Source organism: Callorhinus ursinus, unplaced genomic scaffold (assembly GCF_003265705.2).
Source record: "Callorhinus ursinus isolate GAN/ISIS: 27379988/994484 unplaced genomic scaffold, GSC_fseal_2.0 scaffold9, whole genome shotgun sequence".
Taxonomy (NCBI): Eukaryota; Metazoa; Chordata; class Mammalia; order Carnivora; family Otariidae; genus Callorhinus; species Callorhinus ursinus.
The window spans coordinates 44,340,336-44,362,863 of NW_027397071.1; the positions used below are offsets into that span (position 1 = coordinate 44,340,336).

Consider the following 22,528-nt stretch of genomic DNA (forward strand, 5'->3'; position numbering starts at 1 on the left):
GTAATGTAATGTAATGTAATGTAATGTAATGTAATGTAATGTAATGTAATGTAATGTAATTCATGTAACATGTAACATGTACTGCAATATAATGCAATGTGATATAATATAACTTAATATGTCAGGCCACAGGTTCTACTTGTTCAAAACCTTCCAAAGGGCTTCCATTTTATTCAGAATAAGATGCAAAATCCTGAACATTTCTTATAGGATTCTATCTATCTACCCTCCCTTCCCCCCACAATTAATTTATCACCTATTCTTCTAACTCATTCTATTCCACCCATTTTAGTCTTCTTTGCTGTTCACATGTCAGTTTTGTTCTCATCTCAGGTGTTTGTAATTCCTGTTTCCTCTGTCTAGAACTATCTTCTACCCAGATATTTGCATGGTTCACTCCTTCATCTACTTTAGGTTTTTACTAAAATGCCACCTTCTCAGTGAAGCTTCCCTAGCTACCCTAACAAGTTACACCTTCCATAAACACACAACTCTATCCATCCCTCTTCCTTTATATTTCTCCTTGATGTTTTCATTGTCTTTTAGTTTTGGTTTACTGTAAACCTGAAATCAAATACATTTTTTCTATTAATTCAATTTCAGATCATATGTCCAAATATTACCATTTCAGCACATAAGGGAGGAAGAAGTAAAGTTTAGTTTGATTACTTTAAATACAGGTTTTTGTTATTTTTTTGGGTGATTCATAATCCCTATTCACAACTCAGGAATATACTCTTGGGTTTACTCCATGATTGCATAATACTTCTGTTTTCTTTGTAAAGCCTTGATTATAAATGTATACTCTTACTTAATGTAGTTTACCCCGGTTCAATTAGGGGATATTTCTTTTTTCTTTAATTTCTCTGGTAGAAACTGTTGACAGAAACACCAGGATACTTGACTACATTGAGATATATGCCATTCTTAGAAAAATCTATTTAAGGAAAGGCAAACAGAGCTAACTAATTCCATTCATGTTACCTAGTCATGATATCGCAGTAATGAGAAATGGCAATGAGGGAAACACTGCTTCCTTTGAAAACAGGCAAAGATGACTTATTTTATTGGTAGGGAAGGGAAAGTTTGAAAGCAACAAAATGGGCTTCTTTATTTGCATATATGACATTGGAGTTTGCTTATTAAAGCCCTAGGTCAACAGATGTGGTATTTATAAAAGTGGAGACCCCAATTTGATTCTTTTTTTTTTAAAGATTTATTTATTTATTTTTTGAGAGAGTGAGAATGAGGGAGAGAGAGAGAGAGAGAGAGAGAGGGTACATGAGAAGGGGGAGGGTTAGAGGGATAAGCAGGCTCCTTGCTGAGCAGGGAGCCCGATGCGGGACTCGAGCCTGGGACTCCAGGATCATGACCTGAGCCGAAGGCAGTCGCTTAACCAACTGAGCCACCCAGGCACCCTCCCAATTTGATTCTTATGATGAAAAGCCTCTACGATTATTTTCAGTCAGAAAATATATTTTAATCGAATGCTTAATCAAGGATTCCTTTCAAATTCCAGAGTCAGTGGAAATACAGTTTTATTTACTTATTGATCACAGTGGTAAATTGTGTACTTTAGAGTTTTATAGAGAAACTCACTTGGAAGTTTGTCTTGAAGTGAATTGAACTTGATTCTTTAAAGGATATCTAACTGTAGAATGATTGTTTTTCAGGTAAACTAAAGTATTTCCCCCACCTCTGTTATTGTTTAGTTTGAATTAAAAATTTCCAGTTTATATAGGCATGATTCTGATGATGAGAATTGACTGAACTGTTTACTTTAAAATCAAATGATTCATTCATTCACTCAAAAACATTTATCAAGTGCCCGTTGGGGACATGGTGCTCCGCTAAGTGCAGGGAAAACTATCCGGAGGAAGTGATGCCAAAATGGAGTCCACAAAAGTAAACATTTGTTTTATTTTATTTATTTATTATCATTATTTCTTTACATTTGTTTTATTTTTTAATTTTTTTATTGTTATGTTAATCACCATACATTACATTTGTTTTATTTTAAATGTGTAAGCTCTTGCCTCTCAGCAGGGGGCCCACTTTTCTATATCCTAGTTTGTAATTCTGCAGTTAACAACATTTCTATTTTGTGAGGCACTGACAATTGGGTGGACTGGAGAGACTAGAAAGCTAGAGGAGGAAGATGAGGTGTGCTCCTTCTATTTAGTTCCTGGTCGTTTTAGCATCTCAACAGCAACACTTCTCTCTGCGGTGACACTAAGCTTCAGCCACAGCAGCAGTCCTCAGTCTGTAGTTTTCCCACACACCTAGAACCAGCCTTATCATGGCCCCTCAGAGACACCAGTACCAGCCTCTTTACAGGCCTGAGTCCCATACACTACCTTCTTCCCTTTGATCTCTACCCTAGGGGCGCTAGCTGCTTCCTACAGTTATCACCTCTGTGATCCCTCAGAGTCCCCTTTCTGTCCTCTCAGTTTTCTAAGACATGAGTAACTGTCCTTTATATTAAATTTCCTTAGGTCGTTTCCACCCCCTGACTGGCCTTGACTGACACAGAAATTGATATACCTCTAATAATTTAAAAAAATGTTTCATTTCTCAAGTTTCTCTTGATCTATTAATAACCTTCGGCAATGCCTGTGATGTACATCTACAACCAATGTCCTAAGTAATTCTACAAATGCAGGAAGTGGAGGAGTTAATAATTAGGATGTGTCAAACGTTTTCCCTAAAAACAGTTATAGGATTGCAAATTGTATTTTACTATTTTGTTCTTTTTTACAAGCTTTATCTGAAAAAATAATTGACAAAACTTGATTAGTAGGTATGGCAAATCTATGCTGTAATTACTTATGAAGGAAATTGCTAGATATGCAAATATAGTGCTTGCCTCAGGTATACATGCATCCTAGCTAATTAAAAATGAGCACAACTCGAGCAAACTAGGGAGGTGAAGCCAATGGCAGCTATCCTTTTAGTAGAATGAGTTTAGTTTAATTCTAATCAATTTAAATTACAAGTTAAATCTTTAGTTAAAATACTTGGTTATTTCAAATTTCTATGAAAACACATTTGTATTATTTATATAGCCCAAACACATATTCCATTGTAGGAGCCAAGAGAGGTAGCCCAAAATGTACCACTTTGGCATACTGATTATTTTGAACCAAAAGTTACTTAAGTGTAAAAACACTCTGACTCCTTTTTGTCTCTGAACCAGGAGCTAAATCTCCCATTCTTCTACCAGGAGGTAGAGCCATTCTTATTATCAGAGACAGGAGACTCAAAGCAAAAAAGCTGTATAAACAAAGCTTGCATTTTTGCTAATTTACTATTTCAGCCTAGCCCAAGTTCTGTTTAGCATCCTTACTAACTGAAACCCCCAAATATAAGTTTTGTCTTGCCAATTTCATACAGATTTATTGTCTTTTTGTCTAAAAAGCATAAAAACTGCCTGCCTTGGTCATTTATTTGGGCCTCAGTTTCTTTACTGGAACTCTGTACACAGTCAATTAAACTTTTTTTTTTCTCCTGTTAATCTGTCTGATGTCAAATTAATTCTTGGACCAGCTGGAAAAATCTTGAAGGCTAGAGTAAAACCTTTCCACCAAAATTCTATACAACTACTGGCATTTCTTCTCAGTGTCTCCATTCTTTTTTTTATCTATTTGAAATTTTTATTTAACCCTACAAATAAAGTGATAAAAAACAATAAAAGTAATTCAGTTTGAATATTAATATTAGAAATTCTTGCCCATGGTGATTTGTAGCCTTACTAAGCATTCAAATTGGTGATTTGCAGAGTGCAGAATATTTTTTAAGCTTTTCTAAGGAGAAGTTTTATGGGATATCAATCCTCTAATAATAGTTCATGGATGGCTGAATTTATGAAATGTTTTTATAAAGACTGCTTGACATACTGTCTCAAATATTAGGTAGTTAGAATGATACTGCTCATTTTCTGATGAATTTGCTAGACTTTAAATATAATCAATCTTTGCATTGTCTTTTAAAAAATTAAATTTTTTATCACATAAAAAATATATATGTATATATATATGCATATATATATTGCTCTTTAAATATTTTTGTTCCTCTATTTAGGTGTTTGTTTTTTAAAATTCATGTTGTGTTCTTTAATCCAGAGCGAGTGGCCTATAATTTAGAAATCTTTCTGTCAGTAACTGGTACATTAAATAGTTCAAAGGGTTGGCAATACTCTTAAAATGATCTATCATACTTCAAATTCTGGAAAATTAATACTGGATAATTTTAGGTAGAGAGGCAGAAAGACTTCCTTTGAGGAGATGAAATAAGCATCTTTTAAATTTCACTATTTGTTTTTTGGCTATTATTTGATAGTCTTCCTAATTCAGCTGCAGAGAAAGCTTCTAACTCATAATGTTTATAAAGAATTTATTTGAATTTGATCATCATGCATTAATAGAATAGAATGCACACTATAATTTCAATTTGGTAAACAGAACTATCTCTATAAAAACACATATAACCAGTACGTATTATGTCTCAGTTATAGTGCAATTTCAAATCTCACTTCTCTGACCTCCCTTCACTTGAATAGCAGGAGATCAAGAAATCAGGCCTTTCCTGGGATCCTCCTCCCCAGTTATTCCTTTTAGGAGTGGTTTTGTGGCAGGGAGGGGAGTGGAGAACAGGGAACCTCCCACATAACAAGAGATGCTCCAGTGACCACCATTCTCTCTGTTCTTCTTCGCCACTGCCCACTGTGTCACTCAGAGTGCTGTCAGCTCTTTGTGAGCCATGCCTGCCTGCCTGCATTACGTGGCTGCACCCTGAACCACGCACAGACTACTTGGCAGTCTGCTCTTTGCCTCCTCCGGGCTCAGCTCTTTTCTCTTTCTGGTTTGCAAAGAAGCTTTCTTATTTTGTTTCTTAGAGCTTACTCTTGATGAAAGTTCCCATAGCAGAGTTTTTGGGGGGCTCTGAGTGACACTTTTTTTATTATCTGTCAATACAGGGAAGGGAGAGAGAAGGGAATGAGAGGCTGGGAGCTGGAATCTGGGACTTGATGAGGGGGATGGACATATGCCCTCACATTGTTTCTGGATCCACGATCCCATCTTCCTCCAGGCTCTGCTGCTCAGTCTGCTTCCTTTTCCAGTATTCTCACTCATGGTGATTTGCTTTCAGGGCCTTCGCTATTTCCACTAACAGTGCAGGATGAATAGGACTCTTAGTCCATTGGATAGCTCTATATACACATAAAATATATATACCTATCATAGGGCTCCTGGGCCCCATGGCAATCACTGAATCTGTTTTAGTGTCCTTGACCATTCTATGACTTTGGGAAGCTCCTGGTTATTCTGTGACAGTTAGAAGGCTGTCTACCAAGAGTATATAGAGGAGTTTTAAGAATTGATCTTATCCAACGCATCAACTTAATATGTCCCATCTCTAACCTGGCCCCGAATAATACTCATCTGATCTAATTTAAAAAATGATGGTGGCAGGGGGAGAATATACCAAAAACATTGGTAATGGTTATATAAGGGGATGAGATCATGGATGACTTTTACTATAATTTTTACAATTCTTTTAACTTTTTAAATTTAAAAAATGGATATTTGTTAATTTTATATTGACAAAAATAAGCCATGAAAGAAACAACAATAATAAAAAACCTTTGAGAATCCATTATGTTCTCAGAACTTTGCCCAGTATTTTCTGGTGGTTACTGCTGTTAGAAATGTAAAATAATTCTTTCTGTTTAGAATCTTTCATTATAACAAAGGCAAGCTTAAGTAGATCTTTCTACTTCAAACATAATTTAGTATATTTACATTGAGTCTCAAGAAAGCAAACTTCTGTTCTTTTTATTAGACTTTTACAGTGTAAGTTTTTTTTTTTTTGACTTATTATCATCCTCTCTGCATGTCTGTCTCTTTAGAATGTCACACAAAATGAATTCTCTAACAGTAATCTCCTAGGTGTCAATACCTAGTTACGGAATGGAACTTATCCCCTTTCCTACACATGACGTTGTTTCTAGAGGCCTCTTATCAAAGCAAATTCTCTTATTTTCTCATTAAAAGTTGTTACTTTCAGGGAAACAACAGCTAGTCCCACACATATGACTAATAAAAGCCAGACATCTGATTAAAAGTGAATGACAGAAATGTGAAATTCCCTAATTATACTCTCCAACCCTCCTCCCTGCTGCCAATGCCAAGTAACTCAGTATTATCGAATAAGTGGTCCAGGGACAAATGAAAAACGTTTTCTTAGAGAGACTTGCTTTGTGACTAGCATGGAATACTGGGAGTTCAAAAATAAAAAAAATATTTCTCCTCAATAATGATTTCTTAGATACCATAAAGTATAAGTTAAAATAATATGTTTTTTAAGTTTATTTTTACTATGTCTATTTTCAAAAACATAGAAATATATCCTATTCATATTTTTGGTCCAAATATTTATAGACTTGATTTCAAAAGTCATATACCTGACAGAATCAAAATTCATAGAAACATATATTGAGTGTTTATTATAGATTCTCTTGCATGGAATTTTCCCAAAAAGTCTATGAGACAGATGACTTTTATACCCTTATTTTATTGAAGATAGACAGTGAGCTAAAGACCCAAAGATACCCGGCTAGCCAAGGATGGAATTGAGAGTCCAACTGCATTGTCTGAATCCACGGTCCATGTTCTTTCAGCCACTAGACCCAGCTACTGGGCAGATTGTAGCTTTTTAACAACTAAATTTTAAACTCCCAGTATAAAACAGTTTTGCCACGGCTATTCCCTACCCTTATCAACCTATCTACCTACCTTATTAATAAGTATCTACCTTAGAAAAGCCCGAGGTACATTGGATTATGAACTGAGTCGTTTTGCCCCCATATCTGTGTTGAGGCCACCTTGCAAACTGCCCTATAACCAAGTTGAGTGCATCCAAAACACGGCAAACCTGGTGGTGTGATGAAGCAGGTGGAGGGAGGCTCTGAAGTTTATTTTCACTGGGCCTCTCTCAGTTAACACATCACGTGGACCCTCAGAGCCTGCACATGGGCTATAGGGTCACTCCTGGCATTCAGGCTAGTGAGATACCTTCACAACAGAAAGGGGGGGATGGAATGACCAGCCTGATCCTGGAGGGGAGACAGGATAGAGACTAATATAGCTAACAGGTCATGAGAGCTGAGTGGTAGCAATGGGAGCAAGGGGGAGCTGGCCAGTGCTCACCTGAGCCCAAAGAACTTACTATGGTTCAAAACTCCAGATTTAACACAGGGGGCAGGATCAGGTGCAGACATCAGGCCAGAGGCCAGCCTGTCTGCCAGCACACTTCTGAAAACCAGACTGACACCAGGGAGTTCCTTTTCTTCAGAAAGACCTATAGCTTCCTTTGCACATGCCCAAATTCCATGTTATGAAGAGAGGCAGGGGAAGGTGAGAAGATACATGACAGACAGAATTGTTATGCAAGGAAGATGAACACAACCCAAAGGGATCTTGTAACTTCCTAAATCAGACTATACTTTTAATTGTAGAAGACTAAATGTCAGCTTTTACCCTCAAGAAACAGTTGATAGAGGCTGGAATAATGGCCAGATTAGTGTTTGGTCAAAGTCCAACAAGTTAATTTCTTCGCACATTCAAGATGAAGTGTGGATTATATCCTGTACACTGGCATTTACTGAGAATTCTTTTTTTCCAGGCCTGGTACGTGCTTTATCTCATTTAATTCTCATGCTAGCCTTGTAAAGAAGGAGCCATTAGCATTTCCATCTTAGAGAAACTGAAAAAGAGGCTTAGAGAGGCTAAGTAATTTGCCCAAGGTCACATTGTTAGCAACACAGCTGGAAGAGAATAGCTGATTACTTAATTAAATGTTTTAATTTCAAAATAGTTAAAATATGTTTTAGATGAATTGCATTTTTGAAATCTGAAGATGCTCAAGAGGAGACTTCTGCATTAGAAAGAGTCTGCTTATGAAGGACTATCTGCCTTCTAATTTGCATTTGAGATTTTGGTCTTCAGGCAAATTTTAAAGAAAGTTTAAGCCTGAAAGGAGTAGTCAGAATTCTGTCAATTTTGGCAGCAAGATGGAAATATGTGTTCACTAGAAAGAAACTTTCAGTACAATTGTAAATGGAAGGCCTTTAAACCCTCCTATCCTCTAAGCATCCTCAAAGGCAGAAGTCTTCAAGGTGTGAACTTTGAGTTAATGAAGTCTTTAATTCTTGTCCAACGACATAAAAGCTGTGTAAGTTGGTGACCACTTTGAGCTCATTTCCATAAAGTTAACATGGCAACATGTCAAATAAGGGTTAAGTGAGATAATATATATGACACACTGCAGTTGGTGCCTGCTCATAGCTGGTGCTCAAAATCATCAGTTTGCATCTCCTTACCTCCTCCTCTTCTCTCTTTCTCTCCTTTTTAGTGAATCTAATACTCTCCAGTTCTCTATGCTTTACTATATAGTCAAACAATCACTTTATTTCCTGGGTTTCATTTTGTTTTTATATTTAGAAATGCAAATGTGCACTTGGATAATTTAATACCTGGGGTTATAGAGACAAAATAAATAATCTCCTGGGCTATATTTATAAAGTTTAGAAAATGCATTCGCTTACCAGCTCACTGAATTCATTATTGCCTAGGTCAAGTCTTTCCAACTGGGCCAGTTTGTGCATTGACCTATAACAGATGGAGAGAAATACTATTGTGAGGCAGTCCATCACACATTGCTCCAAAATACATTCCATTCACCCCCTGTCAGATTTACCTGGCTTTACAGTGCACAGAAATGGGAGTATTTTATAGAGAGGAGTAGACAGCAAATATATAATACATGCAAACTGCTACCTGCTTACCATACTTCCAAAAGCCAATCTATGGTGGAAATACAGAGCTGGCTGCTTAACACAAATCCGGAAACTTGTTAAATATCCATACCAGTAGGAGGTATAGGGTGGGTCCACAACATCTACATTTTTAAGAATCACAGATTTGGGAACCAATGGAGGAAGCCAATTCTGAGCAAAGCATTCTAAAACCCCACAATATGGCCATCATTTCACCATCAATCTTGTCATTTTCTATTTCCCTACATGAACTTCTGTTATAGACAGACTGTTGTATTCATTGTCTCCTAAAGATACTGGCTGGGATACAGCTCTGTAAAACAGTAAAATCTTGAGCAAGAGTTGGTGCCAAAGGTAGAGGTATGTTGGCCTGTGCCACATGTAATCAGCACTTTTTAAGCCATTCTCAAATACAGCGTACCATGTAAGAAAAGATAGTGTTTTTCTGAGTTCCAAGTTTTTATCCTCCCACTAACCATAATGCTATCCTTAAGTCCTGACTACAGAAATTCTGGAGGCATCATTGACTCAAATCTTAGAAATTTTAGTTCCTTTATCTTTAAAATGGCTACAGTAATTATCTCATGTGTTTTTGAACATTAAAATACTATTATAATCCAGGCACTGTCAGGCACTCAGGAATGCAAAAATGTGTATACCCTTTGTTCATTCAGAAACTGTTATTGAAAGATTATGCACCAGACAATCTTTTGGAGTCTGAAGGACAGTAGTGAAGAAAGGGACAAAAACTCTTACCCAAAGGGACTTCACATTGCACTGGTGGGAGAATTACAATAAATTACAATATAATTAAGTATAAATACTAAAATAATTAAATATAATAAAATAAAATAGAAGGTTATAAGTGCTATGGAGAAAACTTTAGCAGAAGAGGTAGATATGAAGAATGGATATAGGGGGTCTGCAATTTTTAATAGGGAGATCCAGGTAATCCCTTACCAAGAAAATAAAATTTGAGCCAAGACTTAAAGGAAATGAAAGAACATGCTAGTGCATGGACTTTAAAGCAGGAACATGTTGCTTGCTTGAAGACATCCTAGGAGACTGTGTGGCTAAAGCAGAGTGAGGGATGGGGGAGTAAAGAGATGATAATGAGGAGTTAGATAATATGAGGGCTTATAGCCCAATGTTAAGATGTAGGCTTTGATTCTGACTAAGATGGAGGGTCACTTAAAGGTTTTGATCAAGGGTGTGACTGAAATGACTTATTTTAAAAAGATATCTGTGATTGCAGGCTTGTAAATAGACTGAGAAGAACAAAAGTGGAAGGCAGGAGATCAAATAGAAGGCTAATGGAAGAAGCCAAATGAGAGGTAATGGTGGTTTGGAGCAGGGTGGTGTTAGTGAAGGCTTCTGAACATATTTAAGATTAGAGTCAAATGTTTTGTTGCTGAAATGTCTGTGAGGAGTAAGAGAAAGTAGAGTCAGATATAACTAAAAGTATGTTTTGGTCTGAGCAACTACAAGGATGAAGTTGTAATTGATGGATAAGGGAGGCAGGGTGGAACAGGGTTTTGGGTAGATCAGAGATTTGGTTTTAAATGCTCTCCATCCTACCACCACGCCCTCCCCACATACAAAAAAGGTAAATATTAGAGGTGATGGATGTGTTAAGTAACCAGATGGGAGGACTCCTTTCACAATATATGCATACATCAAATAATCACCATATATACTTTGAATACCTTACATTTTATTTGTCCATTATACCGCAATAAAATTGAAGAAAAAAAGATGTTGAATTTGAAATTTCTATTGTAAAGTCAACTAAAGTTGTCAAGCAGGGAGTTAGAGTTTAGGGAAGAAGTCCAGGCAAGAGAGATTATTTGAGCATGGTCAGGAAAGAGACAGCATCAGGTCTTGGGAGTCTGAGATCACTAAGGGACTGAGTGTAAATGAGATGAGAATAGGTCTAAGATGACATGAGGATGAGCCAACAAAGAAGACTGAGAAGTAACAAGGGTCAATCAGAGAGAAACCAGAAGAGTGTGAAGACATGGGAATCAAGTAAAGAAAGTGTTTCAAGGTGAAGCAAGTGACAGATTGTGACAAAAACTGCTGGTAGATCTGAGAACTGAGCACTTGATTTAACAACATGAAGATCGATAGTCATTCTGGGAAGATCAGTTTTCTATTTTAAGCCTTTGCTAATGACATAAATATATTGATTTCCTATTATCTCTCAGGTATTAGGGTTATTAAGATGAAAGGCATTATTCATATTAACAAGTAGCTCATAATCTTGAGATTTATTACTAAGACAATGGATAGTTTTTTACTGTGTGGAGTAAGTGTTAGAGAATATATGTGTAGGTTTCTAAAGAGCACAGGGAGAGGTACTTTCTCAGTGTTGGGAGTAAAAGGCTCCACTGATGCTTAATTTTGGAGAATTGATCAGGCTATAGAATCAAAGGAGATGGCCTTTTTTGAAGGAAATGTCAAAGGGGTGGGTTGAAAGAGATTATGGCCCATTTCAAGGAACTGCGGGTTAATAAAAACAATAAGAAAAATAGTAAGAAATACGAAATAATATGTAGGCAATGGCCATACGATAAAGTCATCCATGTCAAGACAGGGAGTCTGAGTTTTAACTTGAAGGCAATGGAAGCCCTTAGGATGTAGATTGGAAAGATGTATCAGATTTGTACTTTAGAAAGCTCACTCTGGCAGCTTGGAATGATGTGAGAAATGGGGAGAGGTTGTGCTAGCAAAGGGGCCAAATAAGACTGTCCTGAAATGCATGTAGTATATAACTGGGGTCAGAAATAGGATAAAGGCAGTATGGATGGCACTGTGGGCAATGAGAGATGCTCTGGTGAAGACATAGCTTGATAATGATGATGACTGACTGGGTGTGGGATGTAAAGGAGATGAAGGAATTTAAAATAGTTTCTGGATTTAGTACCAGTGTGGGAATATTGGGATGGAATTTAAGTGTGTGTGTGTGTGTGTGTGTGTGTGTGTGTGTCTGAGAGAGAGAGAGAGAGAGAGAGAGAGAGAGAAAGGTGGGGGGGAGAGAGACTAGAGCTCAGGTAAAAGTCTTGACTGGAAATAAAAATTAAAAAATAAATAAGCGATATTTTTGGTCTATTCCACCTGAAAATTATCCCCCTTTTTTAGCTCACATACCATTTGTTTTCTTTTTCATGATTTACTTGATATTTACCACTTGCTTCCTTGAACTGTCAGTTTTTTTCATATGTATATGCCTCCTTTTTCCACCCAGATCTTAAAATATGTTTCAAGATGACCAGAAGGGCCTCTGTGGGACCACCAGTCCAAAGATGGTTTTGAAACTGTGGCCAGCATTGTAAGAAGAACATCTGCCTCACCTCTTGCCAAATCTATACCACTGAATAGGTGCTTCTAGGAAAGGGGATGGTAGTGGCTGGGCCCCATGAAAAGAGAATTAGATTTTCTTCTGAGCCTGGGAATATTGATGAATGGCAAGTTCTTGCAAATTTTGTTCCTAGACTACACAGCCCAACAAGAAAATGATGAGCACTAAAGCCTTGAGAGCCAAGGTGAAGGACCAAGTGGCCAGGTGTGGCATGCGAATGAAAAATAATCATAGGAGTAGCAGAACCACCTGCATTTGCCTTAACCATGTAGCATTAGGCAACAAATATTCTAGTGAGAACCACCATGAGCTGAAGATCAGAGGCCTTTCCACAATTTTCTGGATTTATGAATTCTGTAGTTCTCACTGATTCCCAAGGAAAGTATCACATAAGTCTGAGAATAATTTTTTTTCCCAGACTTAGTAGTGGAGAATGAAGACAAAATTAATTTTATTAAATGAAGAAATGGGGATGTCTTATATCTGAGTGTCTTAAAACAAATTTTATTAATTCTAGGATGTATATTTTCTCTACGCTAAATATTAATGACTTCTTAAATCATCCCTTGTGTGTTAGGATTTCCAGGCCCCTAAACACTAGGATTATCTTTATCAATGTTTCTCATCCAAAACAGGGCCAAGTCCAAATCTGGCACCTCTCTTTTTGTAAGTAAAACTTTATTGGAACACAGCCATGCCCATTTGTTAACATATTATCTATGGCTGTTTTCCACCGCAACAGTGGAATTGAGTAGTTGAGATATAGATCATATGGACCACAGAACCCAAAACATTTCCTATTTCTGAGGGCCAGGTGGCACTCAGAATTGAACACTATTCTCTAGATGAGGGCTGACTAAGACATTGTATAAAAAAACTATTATTTCTTGTGTGTATCAGTGTAGTTTAAGTTTGGTTTCTTTTGTGAAGTGATAGTCTCTATCTCACTGCTAAGCATTTTTCTCTTCCCATGCTAGTCTTAGGCTACTACTTCTGAAACCCTTGGTTCATAAATTCATACCTAGAAACCATATTTTAAATGTATAACCTGGCTTCCTACCATTCCTTTGCCATTCTTCTGAATGGGCAACATTTTTCCTTTTGCTTGTTCTGGTACAACAAAAAAAGGCTTCCCCATGAGGTTTTCTGAACTTTTCCTGAAGCTTATTTAAGTTCTGTTATGCAAAATAGCATTTCTTTTATCTTAATTTATCTCATTTTATTTTTCTGATTTTCATTTCCATCGATGTTTATTACTGTTACCAAAGTTTCCTTCCATCATTACGTTCTTCTGTTTTTGAGTTTCCTACATTTAAATCTTTAAAATTATTATATTCTTACTTCTGCTTTTTGAAGGTATCATTCAATATTAGTTCTTACATTTTTACACCTTTATTATTGACTGCCTCTACCCACAAGATTTTAGACAGTCCATAACGCAGCCTACTGCTTTTCTTGTTCGTGTGCTAGTTGCTAAACTATAATTGTTCTGTCCAATTGTCCAACAAATGTTCCTTTTAGCTGAATGTATGTAATAGGTTTTAAATTTCATCAGGATATAAACAAGTAAGATGTGAGAAAAATAAAATAGAATCCATGGAATTTGGTGTTTGTGATGTTCTTTGTGAGTACTCATTCATTCACTTTAGTTTGTGCTTCCTACAGCAGGACCATGTGGACATAGGAGTTACCAAGATTTCTGTGGAGTTACAAAGATTTCTGGGATGCAGGGTTTCTCAACTTGGCACTATTAACATTTTGGACAGGTAAATTATTTGATATTGGGCCTACTGTGTGCACTATAGAATGTTTAGCACATCCTACGCAGTCTCTACTCCATAAAGACTTATTTTCTAAATGGGGATGACCTTTAAAAGAATAATTAGTTCACAGGGTGATAAGTGCCAAAGCAAAAATATGTATAGATTGCCATAGGAGCTCAGAGGAAGGAACATCTAACAGTTTAGTATTTAGAGAAAACTTTAAGAAGAGGTGACATTTCATCTGGGTTTTGGAGAACTTTGCTATATGAATCATATCTATTTACCTATGTGAAAAGAAACAATGAAAATACTAAAAGAGCACATCTAAAGGTGAGGTTCTGAGATTGTAGCTTAAATCCACAATATTAACATGTATCCTTGAAGGATATAAAAGATTTTAGTCCACAGAAACTCTAAAAATTCCCATTGCAATTTGTTGCAGGAAACCCTATTGCCCTAGCCTCCTGGCTGGACAAGGAGATTTCTAGGATGCAGCTATCTTGTGCACCGAGGGATGGTTAGCAGCATATCAGCAGCACTCTCTGCAGTTTTCACGACCAACATATTTCCACACATTGTCAAATGTTCCCTGGCTGGCAATGCAGGGTGAGGTTGGGGCGTGGGAATCATCTCTAGGTGAGATCTGCCATGCTTATGTTCAGGCCTTTATCTCCTCTCCCTACTGATTAGTGGGAGGGTGAGTATCTTTCATTTGTTTACCTCCTTACTCTACCAGTGGCTTCCCACGTGGGCTGTCCTTATGCAATTCACACCAGCCTGCTTGAGGGATGCACTCATTTGACTATGCTCCTTCCTTACCATAAGCACCTGTGGGTTAAGGGGGCCTATCTCTCCATTGCCACAGGGGAATCCAGCTGGTGTGATTTCCCCTTACACAATGGCTGGCCTTGAAGACATGATCGCTACCATAGGTGAGAGAGCAAATGTTAGGACTTGGTCACAAGTTTGGGCCACATTCTCTACCTGTAATGCTGACAATTTGATCTTATCTGCCTGAATCAGATATCTTGCTGATTATTTAGATTCATTTATAAGTTCACCTAGTAATTTAAAGGTGCAAGTTCCAATGTAACTGGTTGTATTAAATAATGTTAACAAGCTATGGTCATATTATATAAATAAAAATTATAGAAATGTTTAAATTTCTATGATTGTTATTTTTATCATTGCTGTTTCTCTTGACTGTAATGTTCTTCCCCTAAATCTTCCAAAAGCTCGTTGATTTTCTTCAACTCTGCTGATTTGTTTTCTCCTCACAATAGTCCATTCTCCGTTACCCAAAATAAAATCTCCTTTGCACCTTCACCTTCTATGTTATTTTTCTGTTTCATTGTATTCTTAACACTTACCACTGAAAATAATTATTTAATTACTTTATTTATTTTATTTAATTAAATATTTAATACTGAAAATTAAAATCTTTTTTGTTTGCTTACTAATTATTTTTCCCTGCTAGATTAAAACTCCATGAAAGCAAGTAACTTGTCAGTCTTATTCACAGCATAAATAGCTTTTCAATCAGTGTTGTTTAATGAAGACATTCACCCATGCATGAACGAATGTTTATCAGCAAGAGGTTTGAATTCTAGAATATTTACAAAGACAAACCGCTCAATTTTTATCAGGTACCTACAATTAATTAACAGTTGCCAAGGAAGCAGCTACAATTAATTAACAGTTGCCAAGGAGATATCCTGATAGGTCTGTTTCAATAAATACTGTAATGAACATACATTAGCTCATTTATTATGAACTATACATGATGATAAAAAGAGATAAAGCTGACATTCACTAGTCTCTGGATATCTAAATCTTGTGTTATGTTGACCTAAGGACATTTTTAATAATAAGTTTTTTTTGAAATTCAAATAATAAAAAATATTCTGTGAAATGTTTAGGTAAGTTTTTTGCACTATCCAATATCTAAAACCTAACAACAAAACTGTGAATGTGGAGTACTTGAGGGCATGGACTCTGGATTCAGACTACCTGGATTCTGAATCCTGATTCTACCACTCACTAGTTGTTTGATTTTGAACAAATTAAAGCACATCTTTGCACCTCAGTTCTCTCATCTGTAAGTGGAATGATAATAAGAATCCCTACTTCATAGAGTTGTGATGATTAAAATAGCTAATGTACGAAAAGCACATAGACAGTGCCTGATAAGTGGTAAATGCTCTATATAAGAGTTAGCTATTAAAATAGGGAAGGCTTTCAGAGTTGGAAATAACTTAAGAGATTTTCTAGGTCAGAGTTTTCTAAAGTTTTCTTAAGGATTTATAAATGTTGCATGATTTTAAAAAATTTTCAGATGACCAGTACATTTTGGCAAAGCTTGCTAAAAATGTAAAATGGAGTATATCTTGAAATCTGGGATTGTGATACCTCCAGGATTTTTTATAATTCCAGTAAAATTAATGGACAGTGTTATATTAGTTTCAGGTGTACAACATAGTGATTCAACAATTCTATACATTACTCTGTGCTCATCGAAAGTGTGCTCTTAATCCCCCTTCCCTATTTCACCCATCCCCCTTTCCTCTGGTAACCACTGGTTTGTTCTGTACATTTAAGAATCTGTTTTGTTTGCCTCTTTTTTTTTTCTTTATTTCTTGAATTCTACATACAAGTGAAATCCTATGGTATTTGTCTTTCATTGACTGATTTATTTCACTGATACCTCCAGTCATGTTCTTCCTTTTTAAGATCATTTTGGCTATTTGAGGTCTTTTGTGGTTCCATACAAATTTTAAGATCATTTGTTCCAGTTCTGTGAAAAATCTTATTGGTATTCTGATAGGGATGACATTAAATCTGTAGATTACTTTGGGTAGTATGGACATTTTAACAACATTTGTTCTCCCAATCCATTAGCATGGACTATCATTCCATTTGTTTATGTCATCTTTAATTTATTTCATCAATGTTTTTATAGTTTTCAGTGTACAGATTGTTCACTTCCTTGGTTAAGTTTATTTCCAGGTATTTTATTATTTTGGTGCAATTGTAAATGGGATTGTTTTCTTAATTTCTCTCTCTGCCTCTTCATTACAGTGTATAGAAATGCAACAGATTTCTGTATATTGTTTTTGTATCCTGTGACTTTCCTGAAATCATTTATCAATTCTAGTAGTTTTTCAGAGACTTTAGGGCTTCTTATATATTATATAATGTAATCTGCAAATAGTGGAAGTTTTACATCTTATTGGCAGTACTTTTCAAGTGAAATGTACAAAGGTTCACTGTGATTCCCTAACAGATGCAACTAATTTAGACTTCTTCCTGTCTATGTGACCAAGGGGCATTTATTTTTTTCTTTCCTACAGACTAGGAGCACACTTTGAAAAACTTCTTTTTGCAGATGATGAAATTGAATTCTTGTCCATGAAAACACAGGCCTAGGCATATTTAAATAACATATTTGAATATTTAAATGTGATCAGCTCATCCTTATTTGTCTGCTTGAAATTCTGACCTGTTAGGCTCTGTACCTCAGCTCCCAATATTCACTTTTGGCTCACCTTCCATTTATGACTATTTCGGATATAGTTCTCTGGCCTGACTTACATATTTCCCTTAAAGACCATGCTGTTTCTTGCCATTTGACCTTATGCCCCACAACCTCAGTAAAGGGAAATATTCACTTCTTACTAGAGGAGAACTGCTGACTTGTTTAAGGTCCCATAGACGGTTAGTAAAAAGGCTGACTAAGAATGATAAGAGTAATTCTTTACCCGGCACTAGCCAGCCATCTATATCTGGCCTGAAATGTTTAGATTGATTGTTGTTTAAATATGAATGTTTTTATGAAAAGCATGTGCTCTACAGCTCACCATAGTCTATGCCAGGGGCCAGCAAACATTTATTTTTTATTTTTTTATTGTTATGTTAATCACCATATATTACATCATTTGTTTTTGATGTAGTGTTCCATGATTCATTGTTTGTTCATAACACCCAGTGCTCCATGCAAAATGTACCCTCTTTAATACCCATCACCAGGCTAACCCATCCCCCTACCCTCCTCCCCTCTAGAACCCTCAGTTTGTTTTTCAGAGTCCATCCTCTCTCATGGTTCGTCTCCCCCTCTGACTTACTCTCCTTCATTCTTCCTCTCCTGCTATCTTCTTCTTTTTCTTTTTTCTTAAAATATGTTGCGTTATTTGTTTCAGAAGTACAGATCTGTGACTCAACAGTCTTGCACAATTCACAGCGCTCACTGTAGCACATACCCTCCCCAATGTCTATCACCCAGTCACCCCATCCCTTCCACCCCCAACCACTCCAGTAACACTCAGTTTGTTCCTGAGATTAAGAATTCCTCATATCAGTGGGCGCCTGGGTGGCTCAGTTGGTTAAGCGACTGCCTTCGGTTCAGGTCATGATCCTGGAGTCCCAGGATCGAGTCCCGCATCGGGCTCCCTGCTCAGCAGGGAGTCTGCTTCTCTCTCACCCTTTTGGATCTCGTGTGCGCTCTCTCTCTCTCTCTCAAATAAATAAATAAAATCTTTAAAAAAAAAAAAGAATTCCTCATATCAGTGAGATCATATGATACATGTCTTTCTCTGATTGACTTATTTCACTGAGCATAACACCCTCCAGTTCCATCCACGTCGTTGCAAATGGCAAGATCTCATTCCTTTTGATGGCTGCATAATATTCCATTGTGTATATATACCACTTCTTCTTTATCCATTCATCTGTCAATGGACATCTTGGCTCTTTCCACAGTTTGGCTATTGTGGACATTGCTGCTATAAACATTGGGGTGCACGTACCCCTTCGGGTCCCTACATTTGTATCTTTGGGGTAAATACCCAGTAGTGCAATTGCTGGATCGAATGGTAGTTCTAATTTCAACTGTTTGAGGAACCTCCATACTGTTTTCCAGAGTGGTTGCACCAGCTTGCATTCCCACCAACAGTGTAGGAGGGTTCCCCTTTCTCCACATCCCCGCCAACATCTGTCATTCCCTGACTTGTTAATTTTAGCCATTCTGACTGGTGTGTGAGGTGGTATCTCATTGAGGTATTGATTTGGATTTTCCTGATGCTGAGTGATGTTGAGCACTTTTTCATGTGCCTGTTGGCCATTTGGATGTCTTCTTTGGAAAAATGTCTGTTCATGTCTTCTGCCCATTTCTTGATTGGATTATTTGTTTTTTGGGTGCTGAGTTTGATAAGTTCTTTATAGATTTTGGATACTAGCCCTTTATCTGATATGTCATTTGCAAATATTTTCTCCCATTCTGTCGGTTGTCTTTTGGTTTTGTGGACTGTTTCTTTTGCTGTGCAAAAGCTTTTTATCTTGATGAAATCCCAATAGTTCATTTTTGCCCTGGCTTCCCATGCCTTTGGCGATGTTTCTAGGAAGAAGTTGCTGCGGCTGAGGTCGAAGAGGTTGCTACCTGTGTTCTCCTTTAGGATTTTGATGGACTCCTGTCTCACGTTTAGGTCTTTCAACCATTTGGAGTCTATTTTTGTGTGTGGTGTAAGGAAATGGTCCAGTTTCATTCTTCTGCATGTGGCTGTCCAATTTTCCCAACACCATTTGTTGAAGAGACTGTCTTTTTTCCATTGGACATTCTTTCCTGCTTTGTCAAAGATAAGTTGACCACAGAGTTGAGGGTCCATTTCTGGGCTCTTGATTCTGTTCCATTGATCTATGTGTCTGTTTTTGTGCCAGTACCATACTGTCTTGATGATGACAGCTTTGTAATAGAGCTGGAAGTCCGGAATTCTGATGCCGCCAGTTTTGCTTTTCTTTTTCAATATTCCTCTGGCTATTCGGGGTCTCTTCTGGTTCCATACAAATTTTAGGATTATTTGTTCCATTTCTTTGAAAAAAGTGGATGGTATTTTGATGGGGATTGCTTTGAATGTGTAGATTGCTCTAGGTAGCATTGACATCTTCACAATGTTGGTTCTCCCAATCCATGAGCATGGAACGTTTTTCCATTTCTTTGTGTCTTCTTCAACTTCTTTCATGAGTATTTTATAGTTTTCTGAGTACAGATCCTTTGCCTCTTTGGTTAAATTTATTCCTAGGTATCTTATGGTTTTGGGTGCAATTGTGAATGGGATCGACTCCTTGATTTGTCTCTCTTCTGTTTTGTTGTTGGTGTATAGGAATGCCACTGATTTCTGTGCATTGATTTTATAGCCTGCTACTTGACTGAATTCCTGTATGAGTTCTAGCAGTTTTGGGGTGGAGTCTTTTGGGTTTTCCACATACAGTATCATACCATCTGCAAAGAGTGAGAGTTTGACTTCCTCTTTGCCGATTTGGATGCCTTTGATTTCTTTTTGTTGTCTGATTGCTGTGGCTAGGACTTCTAATACTATGTTGAATAGCAGTGGTGAGAGTGGACATCCCTGCTGCGTTCCTGACCTTAGGGGGAAAGCTCTCAGCTTTTCCCCATTGAGAATGATATTCGCTGTAGGTTTTTCGTAGATGGCTTTTATGATATTGAGGTATGTACCCTCTATCCCTATACACTGAAGAGTTTTGATCAAGAAAGGATGCTGTACTTTGTCAAATGCTTTTTCTGCATCTATTGAGAGGATCATATGATTCTTATTCTTTCTTTTGTTAATGTATTGTATCACGTTGATTGATTTGCGGATGTTGAACCAGCCTGCAGCCCAGGGATAAATCCCACTTGGTCGTGGTGAATAATCCTTTTAATGTACTGTTGGATCCTATTGGCTAGTATTTTGGTGAGAATTTTTGCATCCATGTTCATCAAGGATATTGGTCTGTAATTCTCCTTTTTGATGGGGTCTTTGTCTGGTTTTGGGATCAAGGTAATGGTGGCCTCCTAAAATGAATTTGGAAGTTTTCCTTCCATTTCTATTTTTTGGAACAGTTTCAGGAGAATAGGTATTAATTCTTCTTTAAATGTCCGATAGAATTCCCCTGGAAAGCCATCTGGCCCCGGGCTTTTGTTTGTTGGGAGATTTTTGATGACTGCTTCAATTTCCTTAGTGGCTGTAGGTCTGTTCAGGTTTTCTATTTCTTCCTGGTTCAATTTTGGTAGTTGATACATCTCTAGGAATGCACCCATTTCTTCCAGGTTATCTAATTTGCTGGCATAGAGTTGCTCATAATATGGTCTTATAATTGTTTGTATTTCTTTGGTGTTGGTTGTGATCTCTCCTCTTTCATTCATGTTTTTTTTGATTTGGGTCATTTCTCTTTTCTTTTTGATCAGTCTGGCCAGGGGTTTATCAATCTTGTTAATTCTTTCAAAGAACCAGCTCCTAGTTTCGTTGATCTGTTCTACTGTTCTTTTGGTTTCTAGTTCATTGATTTCTGCTCTGATCTTTATGATTTCTCTTCTCCTGCTGGGTTTAGGCTTTATTTGCTGTTCTTTCTCCAGCTCCTTTAGGTGTAGGGTTAGGTTGTGTATTTGAGAACTTTCTTGTTTCTATACAGCAAACTTTTTCTCTAAAGGGCCAGATTGGAAGTGTTTCAGACCCTGCAGTCTATATGATCTCTGTTTCAACTACTAATTTCTGCCATTGTAGTGCAAAAGTAGCCACAGAAAATATGTTAATACATGGACATGGCTTTGTTTCAATAAAGCTTTATTTACAAAAAACAGGGATGCCAGATTTGGACCATAAGCCACGGTTTCCCAACCCCTGGTCTATATCACTCTTTAAAATCTCACATCTAGATGGCTTTATGGGTTTACAATTTAATTCTGGTCCCTGTAAACAGTGAAGTTTTCAAACCCTTGAACATAGATATAATAAGATAAACTAAGAACTGAGAATATTAGGGAATTTCCACTACATAACTATTTATATTCATTAACTATTTGAAATTCTCTTTTCTTAGGGTACATGTTATTGGAATCCAGGGACATTTGTTCTTAATACTGTCATTTTGGTTGTATTTATGAAAATTAAATCCTTACTAGCATGTTATTCCTTTATAGAATTTGCCCAATTGCAAATCTGGAAAAAGATTCCAACTGGAATGGAATTTTCCGATGATGGAAAATAATGCAATATCTTGGTGCATCTGCATACAATGCATGATTTTCTATCAGATGCAGAGTGTTTTATTTATTTAAATGTACAATCACCACACTACATCAAAAACTAATGATGTAATGTATGGTGATTAACATAACATAATAATAAAAAAAAGAAAGAAAGAAAGAAAAGAAAAAAAAATGTACAATTATCCCACTGAAGCCACATGAAGTTGGCAGGACTATTGTTTCCCCATAAATTCCCAATGTAGTAACTTAGGTTTGCTGACTCTTGCAGAATTCTGCCAATTTTTGGCTTGGGTTTATGCATTCCAACTTTTAACTTGTCTTTCAAATGTGCTCACTCTAATTAGTGGTTATTCACAGCACAAGGATAGGAAAACTCTCACTTATTAATGTCCGATGTTTCTCTCTTATTAAAACTTAGGGAAAGAAAATATTACCATTCCATTTTGCTTAATCTGTGTCTTATGTTTAATGAACATTTGTATTTTATAATTTAGACCTGCCAAGTTTGCCACATTATCATGTTCTTTCCT

The 22,528-nt window shown here is 36.8% G+C and overlaps 1 protein-coding gene across 6 annotated transcripts in view; it reads right to left on the bottom strand.

The window, feature by feature from the left end:
* Nucleotides 1-22,528, bottom strand: part of LRRC7 (leucine rich repeat containing 7) — a 933,028-nt gene that overhangs the window by 173,469 nt on the left and 737,031 nt on the right. For all 6 annotated transcript variants that reach the window (XM_073896539.1, XM_073896538.1, XM_073896541.1 and 3 more), the window contains one exon: nt 8,606-8,669. In XM_073896539.1, the coding sequence (XP_073752640.1) occupies nt 8,606-8,669 (64 nt within the window). The remainder of the gene's footprint in view (nt 1-8,605; nt 8,670-22,528) is intronic.